Raw genomic sequence first — 22174 nt, forward strand, 5'->3', positions numbered from 1 at the left:
CTCCTTCTCTTTTTGTGGTTTTTCTCTGTCTCCTAGTCTCTCTATCACAACACGCACAGGCTGATCCACATCTCTCTGAACAGAGGAAAGGGAAGGGAGTCGCTCCGCAGCGCTCCGAATTCCACCTCACATCTGGAAAACATCTCTCTCTCTTTGCTAATCTCTCTCCCCCTTCCCTGTCGCTCTATGCTGTAATGTAAATAGCTCTGTAATCATACTGTGCTCTAAGCCTGCCGCGTTGGGTGGTGTGTGTGTGTGTGTGTGTGTGTGTGTGTGTGTGTGTGTGTGTGTGTGTGTGTGTGTGTGTGTGTGTGTGTGTGAGTGTGTGTGAGTGTGTGTGTGAGAGAGAAGTCTTACAAAGAGCACACTCCTCCAACTAACTGAGATCTCTTCTTCTTTCTCTCCATCTCAGGTCCCAGCTGAGGTTTATGGGGCAATAAAAAGAAAAGAGTTTTCTTCAACTTTACTTGCTCACTCACTCATCTATTGAATGTGTTTTAAAGCAACAGGAGGCACACGAGCAACTGATTGTTTAAGTGAATGACAGTGACCTAATAACCTGAAACTGAAGCTTTAGAGAGTCAGCACACGAACGATGCATCTAATTGTGCCATTATAGCATTTGTAAAATCAAACTGATTGGCCGACTTGAAGTGGGGACAGAGACACTGCTGATCAAAAGAAATGATGAGGGACACGTTGTTGTTGTGTTTTCTTAAAAAAAAAGAAAAAAAGAAAAAGAACAAAAACACTGACTTGCTGCGTTGAACCGTCATGGTAACTGGACAGTTGTGCCTCCTTGTCTCCCTGAAGATGTGATTTTGTAGCATAAGTTCATCCTGGCAAATTCATAAACAAGAGTGTGTTAACCTCATCCGAGAGGCTGCAGAAAGAAAAACCACAGCAGTCAGAAATTGGGTAGCAAAAAGACAATGAAGCCTCTATCAGTATGAGAAGTGTACGTATATAGAGGGAGACTGAAATGGTGACAACAAAACGAACAAATGATATCCCCTCTTCAAGGAAAGTTCCACCAATTGCTGTTCAGATACTGTACTCTCTAATAGTTTTATTGGACAATAATTGACAAAGACAAAATACTGCTGAATGCTCAGCAGGTAAAAATACACATCTAAAAATCAGCCTAAATAACAAAGCACAAAAGAGAGGGACCAGGATGTTGATTCGAAAAATATAAAAAAGTTACAAATGCAAATTTTCCCAAAGCAAGGTCCGAAACATTTCTTTAATCAGCATTACCATTCAAAAGAGAGCTGGACTTTCCAACAAAACTAAACTTCTCCAGCACTCATTGAAGGTAGAGTCACATCACACTCCTGACCTGCTAATATTGGCACCCGAGACGGAGACGGAGACGGAGCCAACACAGCAGACACACATCAGGCGTGTGTTACCAGTCGTAGCGTGATCTCTGACGGCTCCGGCAGACGTCCGGTTCAGAGTTCACTTTACTTCAACACAGACCCTGATCACCACTTACATGAACAACCCACCCAGACATGACACAAACTAAATACTGCTGAATGCTTGGCAATGTAGATATTAACTATAGATATTCAAAATGATAATGATGAACTATGATGTAATTGGAATTTATTTCATCACCATGTTTAGGACTCCATTACACCACCAGACTACATAAATTGCATTCAAAATTCCCTGGCTGTTTGGTATAGCACTGCCATAATGTTGGGCCAGATATTAAAGAGTCAAAAAAATGCCCACAATTCACCCACAAATACCAATCTCTCTTGATAAATGCCCCCCAGAAAATCAGTGGATTGGCCCTTTAGTAATGTAAGACACCATGTAGGGTTTCAGTCATGCAGCAGTCCAATAGGTTTACAGATAGGAGTTAATTCCTGATACATTTTGCTTTAAAGTCTAGTTGACACTGATTTGTTTTCTCCTGTTTTAAATGAACAGGACGGCAGCTGAAACAATGCAAAATAACGGATTATTGTTTTCTCCCCAATCGGACCATCACTAGCAAGAGACAACTCTCACTACGGCAGCACAGGATGCAAGACGTGAAGCACAAGCGGCCATCCAGTCACACACACTGAGCAGGACAACAGTGACAGCGACATGACTGATTGTCTAATTACATCTCAGTGAATTATCATGACAGTGTTCGTTTCCTCACAGAGAGGAACAGTGAACAGGACGTCTCTGTAAAACCTCAGGGGGTTTGTTCAGTGACCCAGTGACAGATGACCTGATCAGCCCTCTAATCAGCCAGGCAGTGACAGTTGACAGGCCACACACAGACACACACTCGCAGAGGCATATTTATCAGGCTTTTCAGTCAGATTACCAGCGCTGATGCCCTTAAGCTCATGTATCCTCGTCCAGTGGGATAATGCTAACTCAATTTATTGCCAGTAACCAGTGTCACATCATCATTTATCAGGGCTAGGGAGGCTCTACAGCGGATCAGGTGTTTGCTTTGTTGTCGTTTACAGCACAAAGAAACGCTGCAATCAGTTGTCTATATGATTTTACAGCACGTCCTTGTGAGGATCAGATCAGCTGATCCAGGATCAATAGAGTCTTTGATGCTGACACACAACACAACTCTATTCTGAATCAGTCAGTGTCTGTGTTCAGGATTACAGTGGTTCCCACACAGTGAAAGATAACAGTTTAATCTGGACTGTCCTTGACCTGGCCCTAACAAACACTGAGCTCACATGCACAATGCTACACTGAGAATGTGTGTGTGTGTGTGTGTGTGTGTGTGTGTGTGTGTGTGTGTGTGTGTGTGTGTGTGTGTGTGTGTGTGTGTGTGTGTGTTGGGATGAAATCACAGCTCTGACTGCATCACAGAGCTGTGAAGAACAACAGAAAAAGCTGGAATCTGCCTTTAAATATGAGTCTATGATTGAAAAGTAAAGCATATGAAACATTTGCATGAGAGTTGGTAGTTGATCTTTAAACATGCAGTCATTGTGCAATGTACACCTAGTGAGCTACTTGAGGAGAAAGTAAAAAAAGGAGTAAGTGGATTTTAACTCGGGTCCTATTGACAGATTGACTAATTTAAAATAGTTCAGTCTAAATCTACTTGTGGAATAAATTTGAACCTGAAATACAATTTAAAGGCCCAAATTCAAACAGAATAAACATAAACATAAACATTTATGTTGGGAATGAATCCTGTCATGGAAAAAGCAAAGCTTGTCTGAGAGGAAAGCTTATTATTTTTCTGGCAAAGTTTTATATAATAAACAACAACCTTTTATAGTTTAACAAACGTTTGAAACTGATGAACGGAACACTGTGAAGTGTTCTTGAATATAGGCTATATTAGTAGCCAGGAAATGTCGTAAATAAAATCCTTAGAAACTCACTGCAGGACTTCAAGAACTACATAAACAAATTTAAAGCCCACCTCCACGGCCCCTTTTATAGCCAACAAATCAGGACCCAAACGGAAAACACACGTTTCCTCCATAAACTACTTCAATTCACGTACAAACAAAAGCAGAGCACTGTATCAGCCACATGTATCGATTACCAATCAAACATCCCCACTAACTCCTCTCCGCGTGAAAACAAAGCCAAAGTTGCCCGCTGTCACAGACATGTTGGCCTGGAAGGATGATGAAACCGGCGGGGAAACTCACCGTGTCTGCTGGATCTCAAACGGTCTCAGTGTGAACTCATCCCTCAGAGACTGGAACCAAGACATCAACTCTGGTAGTGGACTAATGATTGGGTTATGAGTCTCGGTCCTGAACTGGCGTCCTCAGCTCTGTGATGGTGCGTTCAAGGGACTGCACGGAAAGTCGTCGGTCCGTTAGTGTAAATTCAAAGAAATAAAAATGGCCACAATCCCTCTTTCTCAATTCATTGTTTATGGACCAGACTTTGTAACGTTGATGCCATGCATCGTATTTTCATTTTATATGACATTTGATAGTGGCATAATATCCCAACACCACAGCCATCTTCGAGTGTGTTGCTGTGTATGGGGGAAAAAAAACCCGCGATAACTATTAAAAAAATGTAATAATTCTGTGTTTACTTCTAACATATAACATTTGAAATTGAGTCACACAAAACAAAAACAACAACAACAACAACAACACCTTCACAGGAGTACCACATTTCTGTTTTGTGGTTATCAAAGTCAAAACTAAATCCAGCATAACCCAATAAATCCTAATCATAAGAACCCACTTTCAAAAACTTTTCAAGTGGGCTGTCCAATGATTAAATGTTGTTTTCTATGTTTTCCCCAACTTAAGGCTCACATAACCTGGACATTTAACCAGCTTCCCTCCTTCAGTTTGAAATGAACTTCTTACGGTTCAACAAACCACTGAACGCTTCTTGACGATTAGTAAGAAACATACAATCATATCACAATCGGCTCCTGTGCATTATTCTTAATTGACTTACATATTTACGAGGGACACTGGAACGCACCTTAAGCCCAAAGCGAAGCACCGCCCAACCGACTTCTGATGAGATAAGAAATGCTGCAAAAACATTCCTTTTTGACAAACACTTTATTCCTCTATCAGGTCCGAGCATATAAAGAAGCCAAAAGCAGAACAATTAAATATCCAAACTACCATAAATATCATCTGAGAGTCAGTTTATTTGTTTCGTAGATTTTATTGTCTGTCATCTTCACTGGAGGACTGTTTGTGGATGTCGGTGGGAACCTCTGGCATCGCGGGTACCAATCTAATTTAATGTGGTACCTCGGCACCAAAAGTATGTAAGCAGTCTTGGGTTAAGTATAGTTTGGTAAAAACTGATGACTTTGTGTTTACATGACCTGCATAAATGTAGTACACAACACACTCTCTGCTCTCTTTTATATAGAAAAGAGACAAACAGCAGCCCGGCATGTTATTCACAGACTGGAAAGTTTGTTTAGTTTTACAGTTTGACGAACAAAATACAAAAAAAAAAACTTCTTAGGATCAACACTGCCATCCAGTGTTGTAGATGACGTAATGGGAGTACTTCACTGAATATTTAAATACGTTTAAATATGAAAGTTGATGGTGTAATAGGAGTTTGAATGACCTCTGTGTTTAAAAGGTACCATGTCATACCTTATCATGAATCCACCATTATATTTTAGCACTGTGATGACAAGTTGGTGTGTTGGTACCAAAAACCTTCATACATTATCTACAGGTATTTCTAGAAGACACAGCCAGTGCACTGATTTTAAGTTTGTTGTTTCCATCCCAAGCATTCAAAACATGTTGTCACACTAATGAAGAAATGTCTGTGGTGATTATCGGTCTTCCAGGACATGATCTGTCCAAGTGTTATGGTCATTGAGACGAGCAAAGATAACCAAACATTAAGAGGCCAACTAAATGAGAATTTTACTGGAGCAAGCTGATGACACAGCAGGTTTCACAACTTTATTAGAACCATGTCTATCTTCAAGGAATCGCTAAAGCCAACATTTTAAACAAAATCAATATACAGTAGACAGAGACCTCTGCCAAGGTCAATGATCCACTCTTCCAAAGATATGTAGATCTGAAACCCCGGCCACTATGTGTCTGAATATGTCTATAACTGTAATTTCATAATTGTACGAGTTCCTGTTCACCCCTGTCAAACCACTGTCCCAGAGGTCCACAGCGGTGGACCGGCCGCCCTGGAGGACCGCTGCATCAGTTGGTCCGTGGACCGTCGAAAACTATAATAATAAAGTTTGTCTGTCTTTTTACCAGGCCGGGTGAGCATGTCAGTGTGCTGGAGGTAGTCTGGTCCCAGCTGATAACGCCATAATGAACGCCTGCTGTATTAAGTTTAAGAAGTACTTATGTATCCCTGAGGATGACTGATAGGCTACCAATGACAGTTGATTATGATATGAAGTCTTTTGTATTTCTTGAATATTCTGGATGGGATGGTTTTGTCATTATTGAACTTTACTACCAGCTACTGGATTCTAAGATGTTAATGAAAGTAAAAAATAATGATTGGAGCTTCCTTGTGATTCGGATCCACTCCAGATTTGAATGGGTTCTTCCTCCACCCATGATACACCCTTCAAACACGTTTCATGAAACTCAGATCGTCGTCTTTTTTTTTTTTTTTAGTCCTGCTGGCAAACACACAAACAAACAGAGAACATGACCTTCTTGGTGCAGGTAATGGACGAGTTCAATGGGAAAAATGACTTCAATAAGTTGATAACATTCAGTCAGACAACACATTAAAAACGGACTAAAAAACACTGGTCTGTCATATTCTCATAACAATACAAACATGAGTAGAGAAACATGTCAAACTTGTACAAAGTATGAAGCCAAATATGTTTAAAAAACATTGAGGTGTTAAATACACCAGTAATAAAATTGTTTCGAACATTTTTAATGTAGCTGTAAAACGACATTAATAGGACAACCCCTTTCACAGAGATAATATTTGTAGCTAAATACCTAACCAGCACACCTCGTATGGACAGGACTAACACTTCCAGTAATAACAAAAGAGATTCTTGGTCGTGTGTAAAAGCCCACTTTGGATGGAAATCTGCAGAAAGACGGATGACTGTGTTGTATTCTTCTGTCCGTTACAGCCTCTCTGCCTCCTTGAACTTGCTGAGCAGTCCGTCGTCTGCCCTCAGGGGGAAGTACAGCGTCCGGGTTGAGTAGTACCGCGGGTCAGACCACAGGTTTTGGATGACGTCTGCAAGCAGGTGGGCGCGCTCCACGCCGCAGCCCGGCGCCTCGTAGCCCAGCTTGGTGAAGTGGACGTGGAGGTGGTAGTAAGAGGGCTGGTAGTGCAGGTAGACTCTCAGCTTACTGGCTGGGAGGGCGTAGCGCTGCAGGATGGCCTCCTAAAATCACAATCACACAAGTATAATCATCCTTTTTGTTTTACTGTTTAACATTTCTGTAACTTTACATTACTGTTCTTTTCCTCCAACAAGATCTCCTCCGCTAAATCCAAGGATCATTGAAAACTCACCTTTCCTTTCTGGAAGATGTTCTGCAGCAGCGGTAGATGCTCTGACGTCAGATCTCTCAGACTTTTGATGTCTCTCTTCTGTACTATTGCAATCAGGTATAAATCATCCACCTGAAAGAGAAGGACACGTATTTAGAGAATATTTAGTGGCCTAAAAATACAAAAGCTCATCTTCCAGTAATTTAGTTCTATCTCAGTCACACTGTATGATAGGAGCTGTTAACTGTTTAAAACACTGTCAAAATTCTCATGCAGTTTACTTTTTCCGTGGTCAGATTTGGAACCATTGTGTGTTTTCATCACATTAAAAGCAGTTATTTTCGAGTGCAGTTTAAAAAAAAAAGACATTTCTCAAAGGAAAGAAGAATAGCGTTTGAAAATGTTTCCTACATTATTATCTGTATTGAAAATGAGAACCGCTGGATGAGGAAGGAATTTTTGAACTGATAATTCATATGTTCATTTCTGTCTCTTAATTATGGAAGTGCAAAAGTTGTCTGTGCCTCCTAACAACACGTGTAAGCTCGAAGGTCATGTGACCAGCAAGGAAGTTTTCCACTGCTTTCAGATGGTCAGTATTTCTGGTCTCTCACCTGCTTTTGGTCCCATTTGAAATCGGGAAGAAGGACAAAGCCAACATCTGGATCGGGATCTTCATAAACTATCCTCTCAGCCTCTGCCTTCTTCTCCAGGATGTTGTAAACCCACTGAACGGGTGGAAATGAAGGCAAAAGTTATTTTTGTACACTCCAAAGTGTGCACTGTAGCAGAGGAAGTGATTTCAGGGCCCTGACCTGCACGCTGAAACTCTGCTGCTGAATGTAGGGGAGAGTGATGAACCGGTAGTCTTCTCCTGTCTCCTCCACCAGAAAACTCTCCTTACGCTGGTATTTCTTGACGTGTTTCTCTGTGGCTGGACACACCACTGTGGTCTTAATCTCTGGATATCAGAAACACAAAAGGTTATCTTACTTTCCTCCAGCCAGGACAACGCGACCGCTGAGTTTAAAGAATATTCTGTCAGTTTATGTGTGCGGGAACCGAACCATTCAGCTGAGGGGGGGCCTGGAGTCGATATGTGCAGTAAATGTCATTTCTCATCTCCAGCTTGAGCGTGGAACCGCTGAGGAGCTCAGCCAGAGAGTCTTCTCTGATGGGAGTCTTCTCCAGGATAACCACAGCATCCTGATCTGCAATCTGGAGATGACAAGTTCAACATGCCTGGGTTTTCAGGAAAATAACTGCGCTACTGTCCTTTCGTAAACTCTATGAAATGAATCTTAACAACAATACACTATCAAGCAGACAATTATTTTGAAATATAAAACCGGAAGTGAATGTTGTCTTTTCCTTTTCAAAGAACATTAACAATATAAATCTTTCCCTCTTCAAACAACTGCTATAGCTCCATAACCACAGTTAGTATTAGCCAAACACCTTCTGGAAACTATACAGAGTTGTCTAACTTTGCAACAGCAGTACCTTTCCATGGATAAAGATGTTCTTTTCCCGGGCTGAATCACTCAAGACTTTGGATGTTTTAAACCCAGACAAAATATTTTCACATCCAGATTCCTGTTCAGCTCCCCGACCATTCTCATCTTCAGCTTTCGCTCTCTTTACTTGCTGTATTTCCTCATTTACCGGTTTTTCAATTTCCCGTTTAGCCGCGGTGTCTGCCATGTTCTGTGTTGTTGCTGTCGAGACCAAAGATCGTCTACAGCAGGAAGGATGTCTCACTCAAAATATTACTCAAATCCAGTCACCAATTGTCGACCTGGAACTTCGCGGTCAAGTAATTTTCCCCATCGTAAACTGATGTGTATTAGTTTCAACAATTATCATCATATGGAGATCATCTAATATTTTTTTTACGACACTGTAAATATTACAATTTTATTTTTTTAATGGCTAATGAACGGACCAATGAAAATGCAGCAGTCTGGTGACGTCTTAATCAGGAAGTTTTTTTTTTTTTTTTTAAAGACAGTTGGAAAGAAGATTATACTGGGGAAGACTTGCCCGTGGATCGTGTGTGATTCCTGTCTTTAGTCATCTGAGAAAAACAAAAATGTACACAGTTCTCCGGAGATGGCTTCTCCTTCTGGTCCTCCACACGCTAACACTTGCTGTTGTTGGCACAAAAGGTAGTTTAAGTTTCTACTAAAGGGGAAATGAATTTGCTAGACAGACTTCACAGGCTTTGTGATGAATTGCACGCTGGTTTTGTTTGTATTTATTTTGATTTGTTGTGCTAATATGAAGGGTTTGGGTCAGGTTTGGCTGAACAGTAAATGTCTGTAACTAAGTTAGCAGACATTAGCGTTAATGGGTGCTTTAATTTGTTTATTTAGTGGAGTTAGCTATGAAGTTGATTTAGTTGACCTACTGAAAGATGCTTTGTTTTATGTGTTTTACTTGCAGGCGTTTTGTGTTGAGAGAAGCTGCAGTAAAAGCTGTTAGTTTCTGTTCAGTTTAATTTCAGGTTCCTTTCCTCCCATCACTTCCATGTTATTCAGGACTTAGTTCTGTTTACTAGATTAATGTTACCTCCATCTGGTATTAGACTCCCCCTGCAAGCCAACTGGAAGATAAGCCTGAACTAATTTGGTAGAAAAACACACCTAATCTGTGGGTGTGTCTCACTTCAGAGAGGAGAAATGTCCTTTTCATCATGGCAGATGATTTGCGGACATCACTGGGCTGCTACGGGGACTCTTTGGTAAAATCGCCAAACATCGACCAGCTGGCATCCAAAAGTCAAGTATTTCTCAACGCATACGCACAGGTCAGTCAGTTTTGGTGATATTTTCTGTCTGAAATTGTTAAATCGGTTCAGTCAGTTTGTGAGACTATGATTGGATTGTGAAACCCTACTGAAGTGTTTGAATGTGTGTTTCTCTTCCTCTCTCAGCAAGCTGTTTGTGCTCCCAGTCGCACATCCATGTTAACTAGTCGCAGACCAGACACGACCAGGCTCTACGACTTCAACTCCTACTGGAGAGTCCATTCTGGGAACTTCACAACTCTGCCACAGTACTTTAAATCTAACGGGTACTACACCATGTCTGTGGGCAAGATATTTCATCCAGGTAAGGGTATCAACATGTATGTTTTTTAAGAAACATTTGTGTTATGGGGTAAAGCACAGTCCGCACATATTTGATGATGAGTCAGTGCTGTGTTTCTGAGAAGAATGCAGTCTGCCTTAATTTACTGTTTATTTGCGATTGTGTTGCTGTAACAATGGTTGTGTTGTATTGTGTTTGTGCAGGCATCGCCTCTAACCACACTGATGACTACCCCTATAGCTGGTCCATCCCTGCCTACCACCCAGCTTCCTTTAGATTTGAGAAAGAAAAGGTATTCAGGAGGAACTATTTCTCCCACACTTTAAGTATTAAGTCACTGAGTATGATTACATGCGCTCTATTATATGAAGTGTACATGAACATGGCTATTCATATCTGAGTATGCAGGTTCCTGATCATCAGTGTTCAGATGTGTCCTGTGTTTACATTGGACATTACTTACATTGGAGTTAATCCAAAACCAGGATGAGACATAAACCACGTTTCCAAAACCAAGTTAGGATGTATCCATGTGCAACATAACCAGGATACACATGCTCATATAAAAATGCTCTGTAGTTTAGAGTGAGGGAGGCCTACTGGGCTCAGCAGCTGGTGATAAGATTTGTGTTTAGCTTTTTTTCAGTCAGTTTTCACCTTTAAACACAACACAGACATCTAAATTCCTGAAGAATTTGTTGGACTGTCAAACTTTCATGAATTCTCATTTCTCCCCGTCATGAGAAAGGAGGAATGTCTGCCTCCTTGTCTGCTGCCAGGTGCACTTGGCTGACAGGTGTAAAGTGTTTCAGGACTGTAAAATGTGAATATATTCCTGGTATAAATTGAGCAGGAATAGTGAAAGGAAAGTGATTCCTAGTGCGCATGTTTAGAAAGATCGGGCAGCCGGCGCAGATTGCAAATTGACATTCACAACCACATTCTGATACAGTCTGCCCAAACCAATTTATGAATATGGACATTAGCTTTCAGAGTCAGAACATGAAAAAAATAGAATAAAATATCAGCACAAAGCTGCATCACAAAGAATAAGAATCACAGATTTTCATCTTTTTATTTGACTTACCAATGAACACAATGATTAGATAGATAGATAGATAGATAGATAGATAGATAGATAGATAGATAGATAGATAGATAGATAGATATAGATAGATAGATAGATAGATAGATAGATAGATAGATAGATAGATAGATAGATAGATAGATACTTTATTAATCCCTCAGAGGGAAATTTTTATGTTATCAATTTAGAAATGGAAAACCAGTAAAAAAAAAAAAAAAAAAAGACAAAACAGAAAAAACTCTGTGGCCTGATGTAGATGTAACCAATCGATCTGATTCCCTCATGTTGTGGTAGGCAGAAACAAACTGTGCTGAATCAATACAACTATCCATTATTTCCCCCATTAACACGATGACTACCCTGTGGGAATGTAAATCATTTGTTAATACTCTTGTACTGTGAGAGTGGGTTAATGAATCTTTCATAATAATAAATAAATAAAGAATGAAGCTATTGTATGAAAGTGTGAGAGGGGTCACTCGTAGTGATGAACCTGAGAATCGGCATCAAAATCTGTAGCTTTCCTTTGCTTTAGGAATCTTTACAGGGAGTTTTAGCTCATTGTTTATCTGCCCGGTCCATAAGTTTACTATTTAGGTTCACTCTCTGCTCCTAATGTTGTTTTCAGCCAAACAAGGCAGCTGCTTTCATCAAAACAGATCTAAAAGCCCACTGTAGTCTAAATTGGCAGCTAAAGAGACAGATATTTCCCTCAAGAATTAATAGAGACTGTAGTGCAGCAAACAGAACTGGTAACTGAGGTGTGATGAAAATGTTCACAGACAGCACAGCAGTGTAATGTGCATGGAGCAGAGGGAGGCGATAACCTTCAAGATTAAGTGTTCCAAGTCGCTTGATCAACATCGGCACCGGAGTTACATGTGAGCTTGTGACCAATAGTGTGTGTGTATGTGTGATTTCACCATGGACCTGCAACAACACAGTCGTTGCTCCCCTCCACCCCTGCGTGACAGATTTGGCTCCCTGTGACTTCTTTCTGCTCCCCAACAATTTGACACAAAATGTGATGTGTGCTCTCTGATCAAGTTTCAAGTCCATGTTGAAATTGCACGAGCGTACATCCAAGTGGTCCCAAAAACACGAATAACAGGTGCTGATGTTGATCAAGTGACGTTACTCTAAATACTTGCGCTCAGAGGTTTTTGCTTCCCCCTCTGTGTGCATTACTGTGCTGCGCTCTGCTCATGCTCAACAGGAAACAGTCTCTGAACTTTCTGATTGCACCTTGTTGTAGATATTCAAATATATTTAATAATTTATATATATATATATATATATAAAAAAACCTTGTTTTCAGATGTGTAAAGGAGAGGATGGGAAACTCCACGCCAACTTGCTGTGTGCAGTGAACGTGAGCGAACAGCCTGGAGGAACCCTTCCTGACCTGGAGAGCACAGACGAGGCAGTGAGGTTACTGAAGAGTCGGGTCAACTGTGACGTTCCTTTCTTCTTGGCTGTGGGCTTTCATAAACCCCACATACCTTTTAGGATACCAAAGGTACCTTACCTACAAATATAATGTACATATTAGTTTGATAATAGTCAAATCAATACAGTTATTAACAGTATTGTGTTTGTGTTTCAGTTCAATCCGAGTTCATGTTGGCAGGTTTCATGTAGCTCAGGAGTTTTTGACCTTCAGCAAGTTTCTTGGTGACTACTTGATAATATAACAAAACAATTATAATAACAATGAATGTTAGAACTTAAAATTTGAATACACATACATTTTATGGGTTAAAAGCGCTTTATATTGCCACTCTCGTGGACATGGACGTATTCAGACACAGTACAGAGTTGTAAGTCACCTACATTTTCCAGCCCAATACATAATCACTTTTGATCACTACAGTTAACAGGCTCAAAGCCGTGGACTGCATATGAAAATGGCCATTATGTCCGGGTCTGAAAAGTGAAGTCAATATTTAAGCTCTGTAAAATGCATTACCACCGAGGGCCACTAAGGACTGGCTTTAAAAACCTCTGGGTCCAATAAACTTCTATTTAAAAAGCATCAACTTCTCTCATTAAATACAAAGTCGATCATTTTTTTTTCAGTCATTCTGGTGTCAGTAGCTAACATCATTCTCACGTCAGTGGTCCCTCTGAAAAGTAATCTACGATTATTAGATATTAGGCTTCAAAGAACACCCAAACACACAACTGTTTGGGTGTGTACCTGGTTTGATTGAGTGTGCAGTCAGGTTTCCAGTATAGTTGGGTGAGCAAAGTGTCCTCAGGTTCTCTGTCAGATTCACCCCTCAGTCCTCACCAGCTTGTTCTAATGTAATCACTTCTGGCTCCATAAACTTTGCGACATCCAAAATGCCAGACTGAAGGCTTTAAAACTGCACCTCACAAACCAGTGGGTGACCTCATGGTGGTTTGACACTTGCTTGAAGCACCAAAATGTGCTCTGGAGTGTATTTTAAAATGCGAGTCGAACATGGCCTGTGTAGACAGCTGGATTGATTAAAACCCAATCATACGTGTTCCATCAGACACGGACAACAGGGAAAACAGTTCTGTAACAATTTACTGGCAAGCTGTCAAGGGAATCTATTTCTCATTCAAGCAGTTTTTGAAACATGATCTGAATTCAAGTCCTTAAATGGACCAGTTCGAACACATGTTGTTGTTGATGAGGAACTTCAGTTTTGCTCACGTTGAGCTGGATAAACTGATGTGATTACAACATGCAAAACAAGTTCATCTGTTAATATAGATTTTGAATCAACCAGGGGGGATGCTTCTCATCTCTGTGACAGCCCACTGAGAGTGTAGTTTTACACTGCTGAAAGAGCAATCCATGACGGTATCATTCTCCTGTCAGATGATCACATTCTTTAGTTGCATGATTTTCAGGGCAGAAACAGCCCCCCTCCTCAGTACCCTCAGTAACATGTCTCTTTAATGTCCAGGCTGTTTGTTACACTTTAGTCATCTTAAAAGAAATGTGACTCTGACTGGATAAACTTTCATTGATTACTGTGAATACGCTATAACGCTTTCACCCTGGACTGAGTTCTAGTTCATAACCTGACTAATCATTTGTTTTAGTTTTTTAGGCAGATACACAAATTTGATCGTAGTATATTATTCAATATTATTAAAACATTTTTAAGAATTGTGACCACCGTGTGCATTTGGCAGAATATTTTACTCACACTGATATATCAAATAAACTAATATTGCAAACCCATAGATGGGATACTACAAGTATGCTAACACTATGTTTCTCATTATCTGCACTTCATTCTATGCAACTATTGTTGCGTATCTACTGTAAATTGCACAGAACAAAGACAGACATTCACTTACTGAGGTATATGGAACAAATCAGTCACTTCCCTGCCCCCTAAACGAACAGTTCATCACTGGCATAAATATGTCTGAGTGTGAGTGGGGAAAGTGAAAATCTTTGTCCAGCTGCATGAAGCAATTTTGCTTAAAGGTGCAATATGTAAGATTTAAGACTGAACTTGTAATACCACTTTGTACCGGAGGGGCAATTGTGAGTCACTGTAGTTGTCTGGCTCTCAGACATTTTGCAGTTAGTCGAGTTTGGCATATTCTTGCTCTGTCATTAGTTAATAATTAGCTTAATAAATAACTTTTTTAATTTTTTTTATTTGATAATTTATGATTATAAAGTCTAATTGTTTGGATCCAGCCTTGAATTGGTTAAAAAATGGCAATCAATTTGGCCCCATAGATTACATTTGGGCTTGCTATCTCTATTTTGAGCAAGAAAATAGTATCAAGAAAGCAACCATAGAAAAACAACACATTGACGCCGTTTGGAATGTTTTTCGGTTCAGATTTCTTCACAATCTGTGGATAATTTGTCAATTTTAATATTTTTTAAATACATTTTATTATTATGATATTGTGAGCTATATATTTTTCATATTGCACCTTTACCAATGTTCCTTTGGAACCAAGGACTGGGTGAACACTGCCAGGGTGTGAGGTGGATAATGGTATTAACATGGAGGAGACGGCATGTGGAAACGAGAACAGAACAGAACAGAAAGAAGTGAGGAAGAATTGTCATTTGGAAAAAGTGTTGAGTCTGGATGAAGAGAAGCAACAGCAAGTTCCCGGAGAATTCGGTTCTCTTTGAGCCAGTGGAAAAGAAAAGCAGTGATGCTTTAAAAATAACATAAGTTTTATAGGAAATACCCAAAGTTACACCCATCAAGGCATGCAAGCTTCAATTGTTGGAAGTAGAATAAAGAAAGAAGCGTTGGGTCGAGAGGTACAAGCTGTAGAGTTCAAAGTCCGTCGGAGTTAAGACCAGGCATCCGAGTGATCGTAGTAATGCCCAGTGGGCTCCTGGATCTGTTGTTCTGCAGTGTTGCTTAGTTGGAAAAATCTCAACTGAGTGAGTGATTCACATGGAATTGAAGGTCCAGGCTGGGATCAGGCGTAATCCCAAGGGGCTTTTTTTTTTTTTACACTTGTTTTATTTTTGAAAATGAGCCAATTAGATTTGACTAATTATACAAAGCAGAATTTGTTTTGTTGTAATGAAAATGCAGCTCTTTGTATGCTTTTGTTTTTTGTACCTGGCATCCCTATAAATCTTGTTTATGTATTACAGGAGTACTTGAGCCTATATCCCCTCGATCAAATGACTCTGGCCCCTGACCCCGATGTCCCCAAACTCCTCCCTCCTGTGGCCTACAACCCCTGGATGGATGTAAGGAAGAGAGACGATGTCCAAAAACTCAACATTAGTTTCCCATATGGACCAATTCCTAAAGACTTCCAGGTTTGAACTGACTCCTCTCAGCACTGATAATTTGGTTCCACGTTTCCTCTTCTTGAAACCAGAAGTAAAACGCCCGTGTTCTGGATCATGTCTTGTAGCTGCGTATTCGTCAGCACTACTTCGCTGCTGTGTCGTATATGGATGCTCAGGTCGGACGGCTGCTCGGTGCACTAGATGATCTGGGACTGACTAACAGCACCGTGGTGGTGTTCACTTCTGATCATGGTTGGTACACACAGGCTTTGAATGAAGAACTAGTAATATTAAAACATTAACATGGCTGTGTCTCTTTACAGTGTTTAGTAGAATAAATAAAACATCAGTCATCAGGTTCTCAGTCCACATTGTTTAGAAAGTGATGTGGTCTTCACAAGTTTTTCCAAACAAATACCTTTGCTGCCCATGTCTGTGACCACCAGATGGCAGTGTTGTAACAGCAAACATCTTCACACAATGTTCCTGAACTCCAAACCCCAGCTCTGTTTTCTTTTTAAAACTTTGTGTCTTCTAAACTCACTTTGTTTTAATGTCTCCTTCAGTGGAGGATGGAAGACTGAATCCTGTGCCATTATTTTCAAATATAAAACAACTTGGAAAAACATCAGTGAAATGGATTGCCTCAGATTTATACCCTTTATTTAAAAAAAATATTTGTGTTATATAGCGTCATTGATTCATTTCTGATTACTTCTCCCAACTGCTTTAGTTTTGTTTTTGGTCTTTTATCTCTTTTTTTTTTTCCTCCCTGTGTTAGGTTGGTCATTAGGTGAGCACGGCGAATGGGCCAAATACTCAAATTTTGACGTGTCAACCCGCGTCCCCCTCATGTTGTTCGATCCTGAAGTCACAACAATCCGTGATTGGCTGAAAGAGTCGACCTTCCCGTTTGTAGATGTGTTTACCCAATCAGAGCACAGCTTCAACAGTAAGCCCCCTCCATGACAACAAAATAATTAGCATTGATAACATGTAGTGTGCAAAAGGGAACTGAAGTTTGATTTAAATATTTACATATATATTTAATTGGTCTTATAAACCTTGTTAAAACATTTATTAATATGCCAACTTGACTTTAATTAATTCTTTGATATACAGAGATCTGCAAAAGTATTTAGACGGGGATACACTTTGATTTTTTTGCCTCTGGACAGTTTTTACTTCAAATACATGTGGTGCAATGATGATGAAATTTAAGAGCAGGATGCTTAGCACATTTTAGAGGATATCTGGACTGCTTTGTCCGAGTGGGTCAATCCAACTCAGCAACTGGATGACCCTACTCTCTGTCATAGGTGACACAGTTAGAGAAAATATAGTGGAGCTGGTGGATGTCTTTCCTACCGTCTCCTACCTGGCTGGCCTTGGAGCACCTAAACTCTGCCCTGATGAGTCACTCAAGGTAAGAAGACGAATGCTCTGACTTTTCCTCGAGCGTTAACATGAGGTTGACATTTGCAGATTTGGATGACTTTTTTTTTTTTTAATTTTTTTTTTTTTTACTTGTATGGATTACGATGAAATTTGGTACATGCTCCTCTCAGCATGACTTGTAATAACTGGTGATCGCCTGCGGTTTCCTTCAGCACCATCAACAGGTCAAAAGTTTAATTTGTCCAATGCTTTGAAGACCAAATTACATGGAAAACTAATAATATTCCCATCAGACTCACCTCTACCTGGTGATGATGAGCAATTGTTAGCATGCTAAAATAAAATGGAAATCATGGTACCGTATCTGTTAAATAGCAGCAGGGTACAATTTGCATTGTGAGCATAGCATTGAGCTCATAGCACTGCTGGGGCTCTGTAGTAACACATGATCACTCAAGTGGGAATAAGTGTCCATGTCAGCCTCCAACTTGGATTTCAAAGTAAGATATAAGGACTTTCCTTTCACTCTGTGAAGTGTGACAGAATGTCATCACTGGCAATTTAGATAAAATCAAAATAAAAACTTGTTTTATTTCTAACAGAGCCTTTTTAAATACGCTGCATTTTAATGCAGCGTATTTAAAAAGGCGTTTTTCAAAAATTATTTGCATTTTTAACAAACTGCTTGTACCACAAAAATAAAATAATCGAGGTAATAGTGCATAACTGTGCTAACATCAGCATAATAGCATTGTCATTGTGAGGATATTAGCATTTAGCTTAAAGCAGCATTGTGCCTACGTGCAGCTTGACAGAACTGCTAATGTGGCTGCAGACTCCAGGCTTGTGGTATTTATTTCAGTGACAGTAACTAGTGAAATGAACTTGTTATTTGAAGGTTCAAAGAAAAAAAAAGAAGTGGGATTCAAAAATCAAGCTCAACAGAATTAAGTCTGGACTTTGTGTGTTGTAATCAGCTTCCCTTTGGCTTGAAATCAGGTTTTTTGGTTGTTTCAAATCCCATTCTCTGCACATTGAATCAGAACAGAACTGATATTTGCAATTTCACATGTTTTGTTTCAGGACCCTCTGAGTTCAAAGGACACCGCATTAACATGGCCAAACAAAATCAATGGAGACGTACAACCGCTCCATAAATAGGCCCAAACATACCTGACATGAATGTGATCTGATTGGCACTGACATCTGTCTCCTTCACTCTTTGGTCTGTTTTCTTTGCTTTCAGGAAGAGCTGTGTACAGAAGGACGCAACCAGGCCTTTCAACACGGAGATGAATACTCTGAGGAGCACATAGCTTTCAGCCAATACCCTCGACCTGCTGATACACCTCAGGTAGTGTTTTTAAATAGCTTTCATGAGCTGGTTAAAGGGTAAATCATAGTTGTTGTTGTTTTGTTTTTGTTTTTGTTTTTCTATCAGTAGGGAGGAAGGTATGTTTTTAATTCAAAAATATCACACTGGTACTTTTATTTTATCGACTATAAACTATTATTTAAAATGTCACCTGCTTGACTGTAAATTTGACTCGCTCTTCGACCCTCCACCTCGCTTAAATATTTGGATTCAAGTATCCAGATGAGCATTGCACCTGCTGCAGGTCAATCTCTGTACGCAACAGTTTGGCAGCCTTGACATGAGCTCATCAGCCAGCTCGCATGATGAGTTGGCAGCTGCAAAGTTTGGAGGGTTCCTCAATTTTAAGATGGCTTTTAATTCCAAGTTCTTCTTCTAGGTGAATTCTGACCTCCCTGACCTTAAAGACATAAAGGTTATGGGTTACTCTATGCGAAATTGGGACTACAGATACACGCTGTGGCTGGGCTTCAATCCCAAAACATTTCAGGTAGGTGTTTGACAAACCTGCGCTGCATGACAATCATCTCTCTTTTATCTGCCTCTGTCTTCTTCTTCTCTGTGTGAATGTATTAGATTGGAGCTGGGGGAGTTGAGCGTGATTAATCCATCCATCTTGTTTCACACAACATATTGGAGACATTTTCCACGACAGAAACAGATTATATTTGTCTGTGTCATCCATCTGTCTCTGTATCCAGGTGAATACATCAGAAGTCTACGCTGGAGAGTTGTACATGTCAGCAGATGACCCCGGTCAGGACAAGAACCTCTATAATGACACTGACCACAGTGTGATAAAGAAGATGGCCAGCCTTTCTCCCGTAAGTTTGAATTCATCTTAGAACCAGTTCCACCTCAATCAAACATTCATTTTTCTTGTTTACTTGTTTCCTGACTCGTGGTCGTCGTCCAGACGGTGAGTCTGCAAATGAGATTGAAGCTGCAGTTGAACCTCGTCACAGCAGGGATGAAGACGAGTAGAGGGAAGGTGTGATGACAAGAATGAAACACAACAGATGGACAGATGGGGAACAAGTACAAAGGGAAGATGGATGGCTGGAAGGGAAACGGGCAGCAATGCTGTTTTTACTAATCCTAACATGATTCAGTATCATGTGGCATCCATATTCATTATTTGGACCTGGTTGTTGAAGTTAATGTTCCATGTTTAGAACTCATTGGCAGGCAGAGCACATGAGCGAAAGTGTATAAAAAAAACCCACTTGTTTTTCTAAGAAAACATTTCTCTCAGTGGTCTTCATGCTTTGCAAAGAATTAGTTTTGATTCTGACCAAAAAAAAAACGCGTGCATGTAGAAACATAATTCATCTTCCTTTTGCTAAACACACTTCCAGTGTTTTTATTGTCTGGCCTCTTCACATCTGCTGGTCATGTCTGTGTAAGCTTGACCATCAACTTGTGTGGAGGATGATCCATCCCAAGTTTAGCAGTAGACACATTTCTGATTATCTACAGTAGCTACAGGAGCAGTCAGTCTTTTTGTTAGAAGGTTTGATGAAGCTCAGTAACCTCAAATTTCTTTAAGCTAAATTGGACAAGCTTAGCATAAATACTGGGAGCAGGCTATCGCAGCTCTCTTCATCGTTGATAAAAACCGTGTCTTTAAAGCTCACTTAACTTATTTAGTCATTCGCGTCGTCTGTACAAAGAGAGAAATATAAAAAGTTGAATGAGTAGCTAAACTACCGACAATGTTTTTCTTAACACTTTTTTTTAGGGAGAATGAAATGTTAACGGGACAATTCTGATGAACTTTACTGACTCCTACATGAAAATGATCACATGTAGAAGTGAGGAAACCTGCAGAACCGTTGGTGGTCCAGTCTGCTTTAAGGAACCTTCTACGTGTCATCTCTCACTTTGTACCACAACAGCTAACAGGGACTTCCACAGTTTTGTACTGTGGTGTTAAACAATATGACATTTCTATTTGCGCTTGATGTCACTTGCAGCTATTTGCCCGCCCTACTTGTAAACAGTCAGTTCAGATCAATTCACAGACCTGAAATGAAATGAGTTACAGCCACCCATAATAATTCAATGCAAATGAAAGTAGAGCAGTAAATGTAGCTCCATTTTACTGTGGTTCCACTGTATGAGCATTTTGTGCTGCGGTAATTTAGAAGAAAGCAATTTTAGCTTGAATTTCAGGTCTAACAATAAATGGAAGGGATTTGGTCTGTCAACTTTTATTGTAGGCTGCACTGGCTTTCATGTTAATGGGATAGAAATGAAGCCTGAATCATCAGTGGGCTTCTATCATATGTTGGGATGTTGGAGAAATCCGTAGATGAAATTGAATTGGTTAATTTTTCCACATTTCCTTAGTGCTGTAATATGTTACAAGTCTCGGGAGCAGTAAGTTTAATCAGTATCTGTCCGTACAGACACCGACAAAGAAAAAATGAACTTAACCTTGAGTTTAGTTGCATTCGAGCATCCTTGAAATCTGAGCTGCAGCTTTCTAAAGGGAAAATAAAAGATAAATACTGCAGAAATAATTCAGGTCTCAGACTTGGCAAGGACACACTGCTAATATATTTATGTCTGTTTCGATTTGTTTAAAATAAAAATGTGTTGAACGCGAGCTGCAATAGTCGACTTCTAATCACGGCTCCTCTTTGTGTCTGTTTTCCTGTGTGTTTGCTGCCCGTCCACACACACCCCACCGCTCTGTTGGAAAGCATTTTGTGCTCACCCACAGCAGAAAGTGTAAAGCTGCAGAGTGGTGAAGGAGATCCTCGGGGACCTCTCCAGTCTACTCTGTTTTCTCTGCGTCCTCCCCTTCTGTCGTTTCTCTCCTCCGGAGTAGAACATACATACGCCGGCTCACCGGCACCGGAAGAATATGGCCCGAACCGAACGTTGGCTAATTTGCGCACGAGTCGATCTGCCCAGGCAACACAAAGGTTTAAAAGCCTTGTAATTGCATTTTAAAATATAGTATGAATTCAGTCTCAGGCCTTTGGAGTTTTTTTTTTTTTACATTTTCAATTTCTGAGCAATCATGCAGAACAATTTGTAGAACTCATTTTAAAGGGAAGTCTGTATGCCACAAATGAAAGTCATAAAATTTCCCAAAGACCAGGGAGGGGTTAGATATCTCTTCTCTGCCAGCTTCAACTCTTCTAATCATTTCTTCTCTTTTCATTTCATCTACCTCGCCTTTGAACACATCAGCCTTCGGTTTTGCTTTGTACATGCATTTCTTTATATTAACTCTTTTAACTTTGTTTTGGTCTCTAACAAGCACTGGATGAGATATCTAGCTCTTGAACTGCTAAACGCTCTACTTTCTTCACCACCTATCTGCTTTCTTTGGGCTGTATTTTAATGATCTAATTGCACTTGGCACAAGTATATTTTGGGCCTGTCGAATCCACTTTTGCTCATTTAGTGACGGATAACAGCGAATTGCAAAGTAAGGCAAATGGTTCAAAGGGATGGTACTTCATGATTAATTATCC

The 22174-nt window shown here is 40.1% G+C and overlaps 3 protein-coding genes across 4 annotated transcripts in view; 1 reads left to right on the forward strand and 2 right to left on the reverse strand.

Moving 5' to 3' along the window:
* The window catches only part of LOC138628878 (capping protein-inhibiting regulator of actin dynamics), a 53918-nt gene extending 50177 nt beyond the window's left edge, over positions 1 to 3741 (reverse strand). Inside the window, exon 1 of the mRNA XM_069712188.1 lies at positions 3651 to 3741. Within this exon, the coding sequence (XP_069568289.1) occupies positions 3651 to 3715 (65 nt within the window). The 5' untranslated portion in view covers positions 3716 to 3741. The remainder of the gene's footprint in view (positions 1 to 3650) is intronic.
* A 2404-nt stretch (positions 3742 to 6145) lies between these two features.
* On the reverse strand, positions 6146 to 8684 carry dcps (decapping enzyme, scavenger). Its single transcript, XM_069712180.1, has 6 exons — positions 8464 to 8684; positions 8028 to 8178; positions 7776 to 7921; positions 7575 to 7688; positions 6982 to 7092; positions 6146 to 6850 (listed from the first exon to the last, which is right to left on the reverse strand). The coding sequence occupies exons 1-6, from the start codon at positions 8662 to 8664 to the stop codon at positions 6584 to 6586; spliced, it is 990 nt and encodes a 329-aa protein (XP_069568281.1). The 5' UTR covers positions 8665 to 8684; the 3' UTR covers positions 6146 to 6583.
* A 294-nt stretch (positions 8685 to 8978) lies between these two features.
* Positions 8979 to 21293, forward strand: ids (iduronate 2-sulfatase). 2 transcript variants are annotated; one of them, XM_069712205.1, is made up of 13 exons: positions 8979 to 9128; positions 9633 to 9769; positions 9896 to 10073; positions 10256 to 10344; positions 12458 to 12658; positions 15767 to 15937; positions 16036 to 16162; positions 16692 to 16862; positions 17230 to 17336; positions 18555 to 18662; positions 19063 to 19173; positions 19385 to 19507; positions 19600 to 21293. In XM_069712205.1, the coding sequence occupies exons 1-13, from the start codon at positions 9053 to 9055 to the stop codon at positions 19678 to 19680; spliced, it is 1680 nt and encodes a 559-aa protein (XP_069568306.1). In that variant the 5' UTR covers positions 8979 to 9052; the 3' UTR covers positions 19681 to 21293. The 2 variants fall into 2 exon arrangements, with proteins under 2 accessions (XP_069568306.1, XP_069568307.1); XM_069712206.1 differs by having other exon boundaries at positions 9663 to 9769.
* The last annotated feature ends 881 nt before the right edge of the window (positions 21294 to 22174 follow it).

The sequence above is a fragment of the Brachyistius frenatus genome, unplaced genomic scaffold (genome assembly GCF_029030835.1).
Source record: "Brachyistius frenatus isolate BFR_SWC_R1_liver_20210118 unplaced genomic scaffold, ASM2903083v1 Contig_107, whole genome shotgun sequence".
In the NCBI taxonomy this organism is placed as follows: domain Eukaryota; kingdom Metazoa; phylum Chordata; class Actinopteri; family Embiotocidae; genus Brachyistius; species Brachyistius frenatus.

Excerpts from the sequence above, each read along its gene's own strand:
- dcps (XM_069712180.1), bottom strand. The coding sequence starts at position 8,664 with ATGGCAGACACCGCGGCTAAACGGGAAATTGAAAAACCGGTAAATGAG. Across the intron at positions 8,179-8,463 it reads ACATCTTTATCCATGGAAAG|ATTGCAGATCAGGATGCTGT; the intron begins GTACTGCTGTTG and ends TGTCATCTCCAG. Across the intron at positions 7,689-7,775 it reads AGCAGAGTTTCAGCGTGCAG|TGGGTTTACAACATCCTGGA; the intron begins GTCAGGGCCCTG and ends CCACCCGTTCAG.
- ids (XM_069712205.1), top strand. The coding sequence starts at position 9,053 with ATGTACACAGTTCTCCGGAGATGGCTTCTCCTTCTGGTCCTCCACACG. Across the intron at positions 10,074-10,255 it reads GGGCAAGATATTTCATCCAG|GCATCGCCTCTAACCACACT; the intron begins GTAAGGGTATCA and ends GTGTTTGTGCAG. Across the intron at positions 16,163-16,691 it reads GGTGTTCACTTCTGATCATG|GTTGGTCATTAGGTGAGCAC; the intron begins GTTGGTACACAC and ends TCCCTGTGTTAG.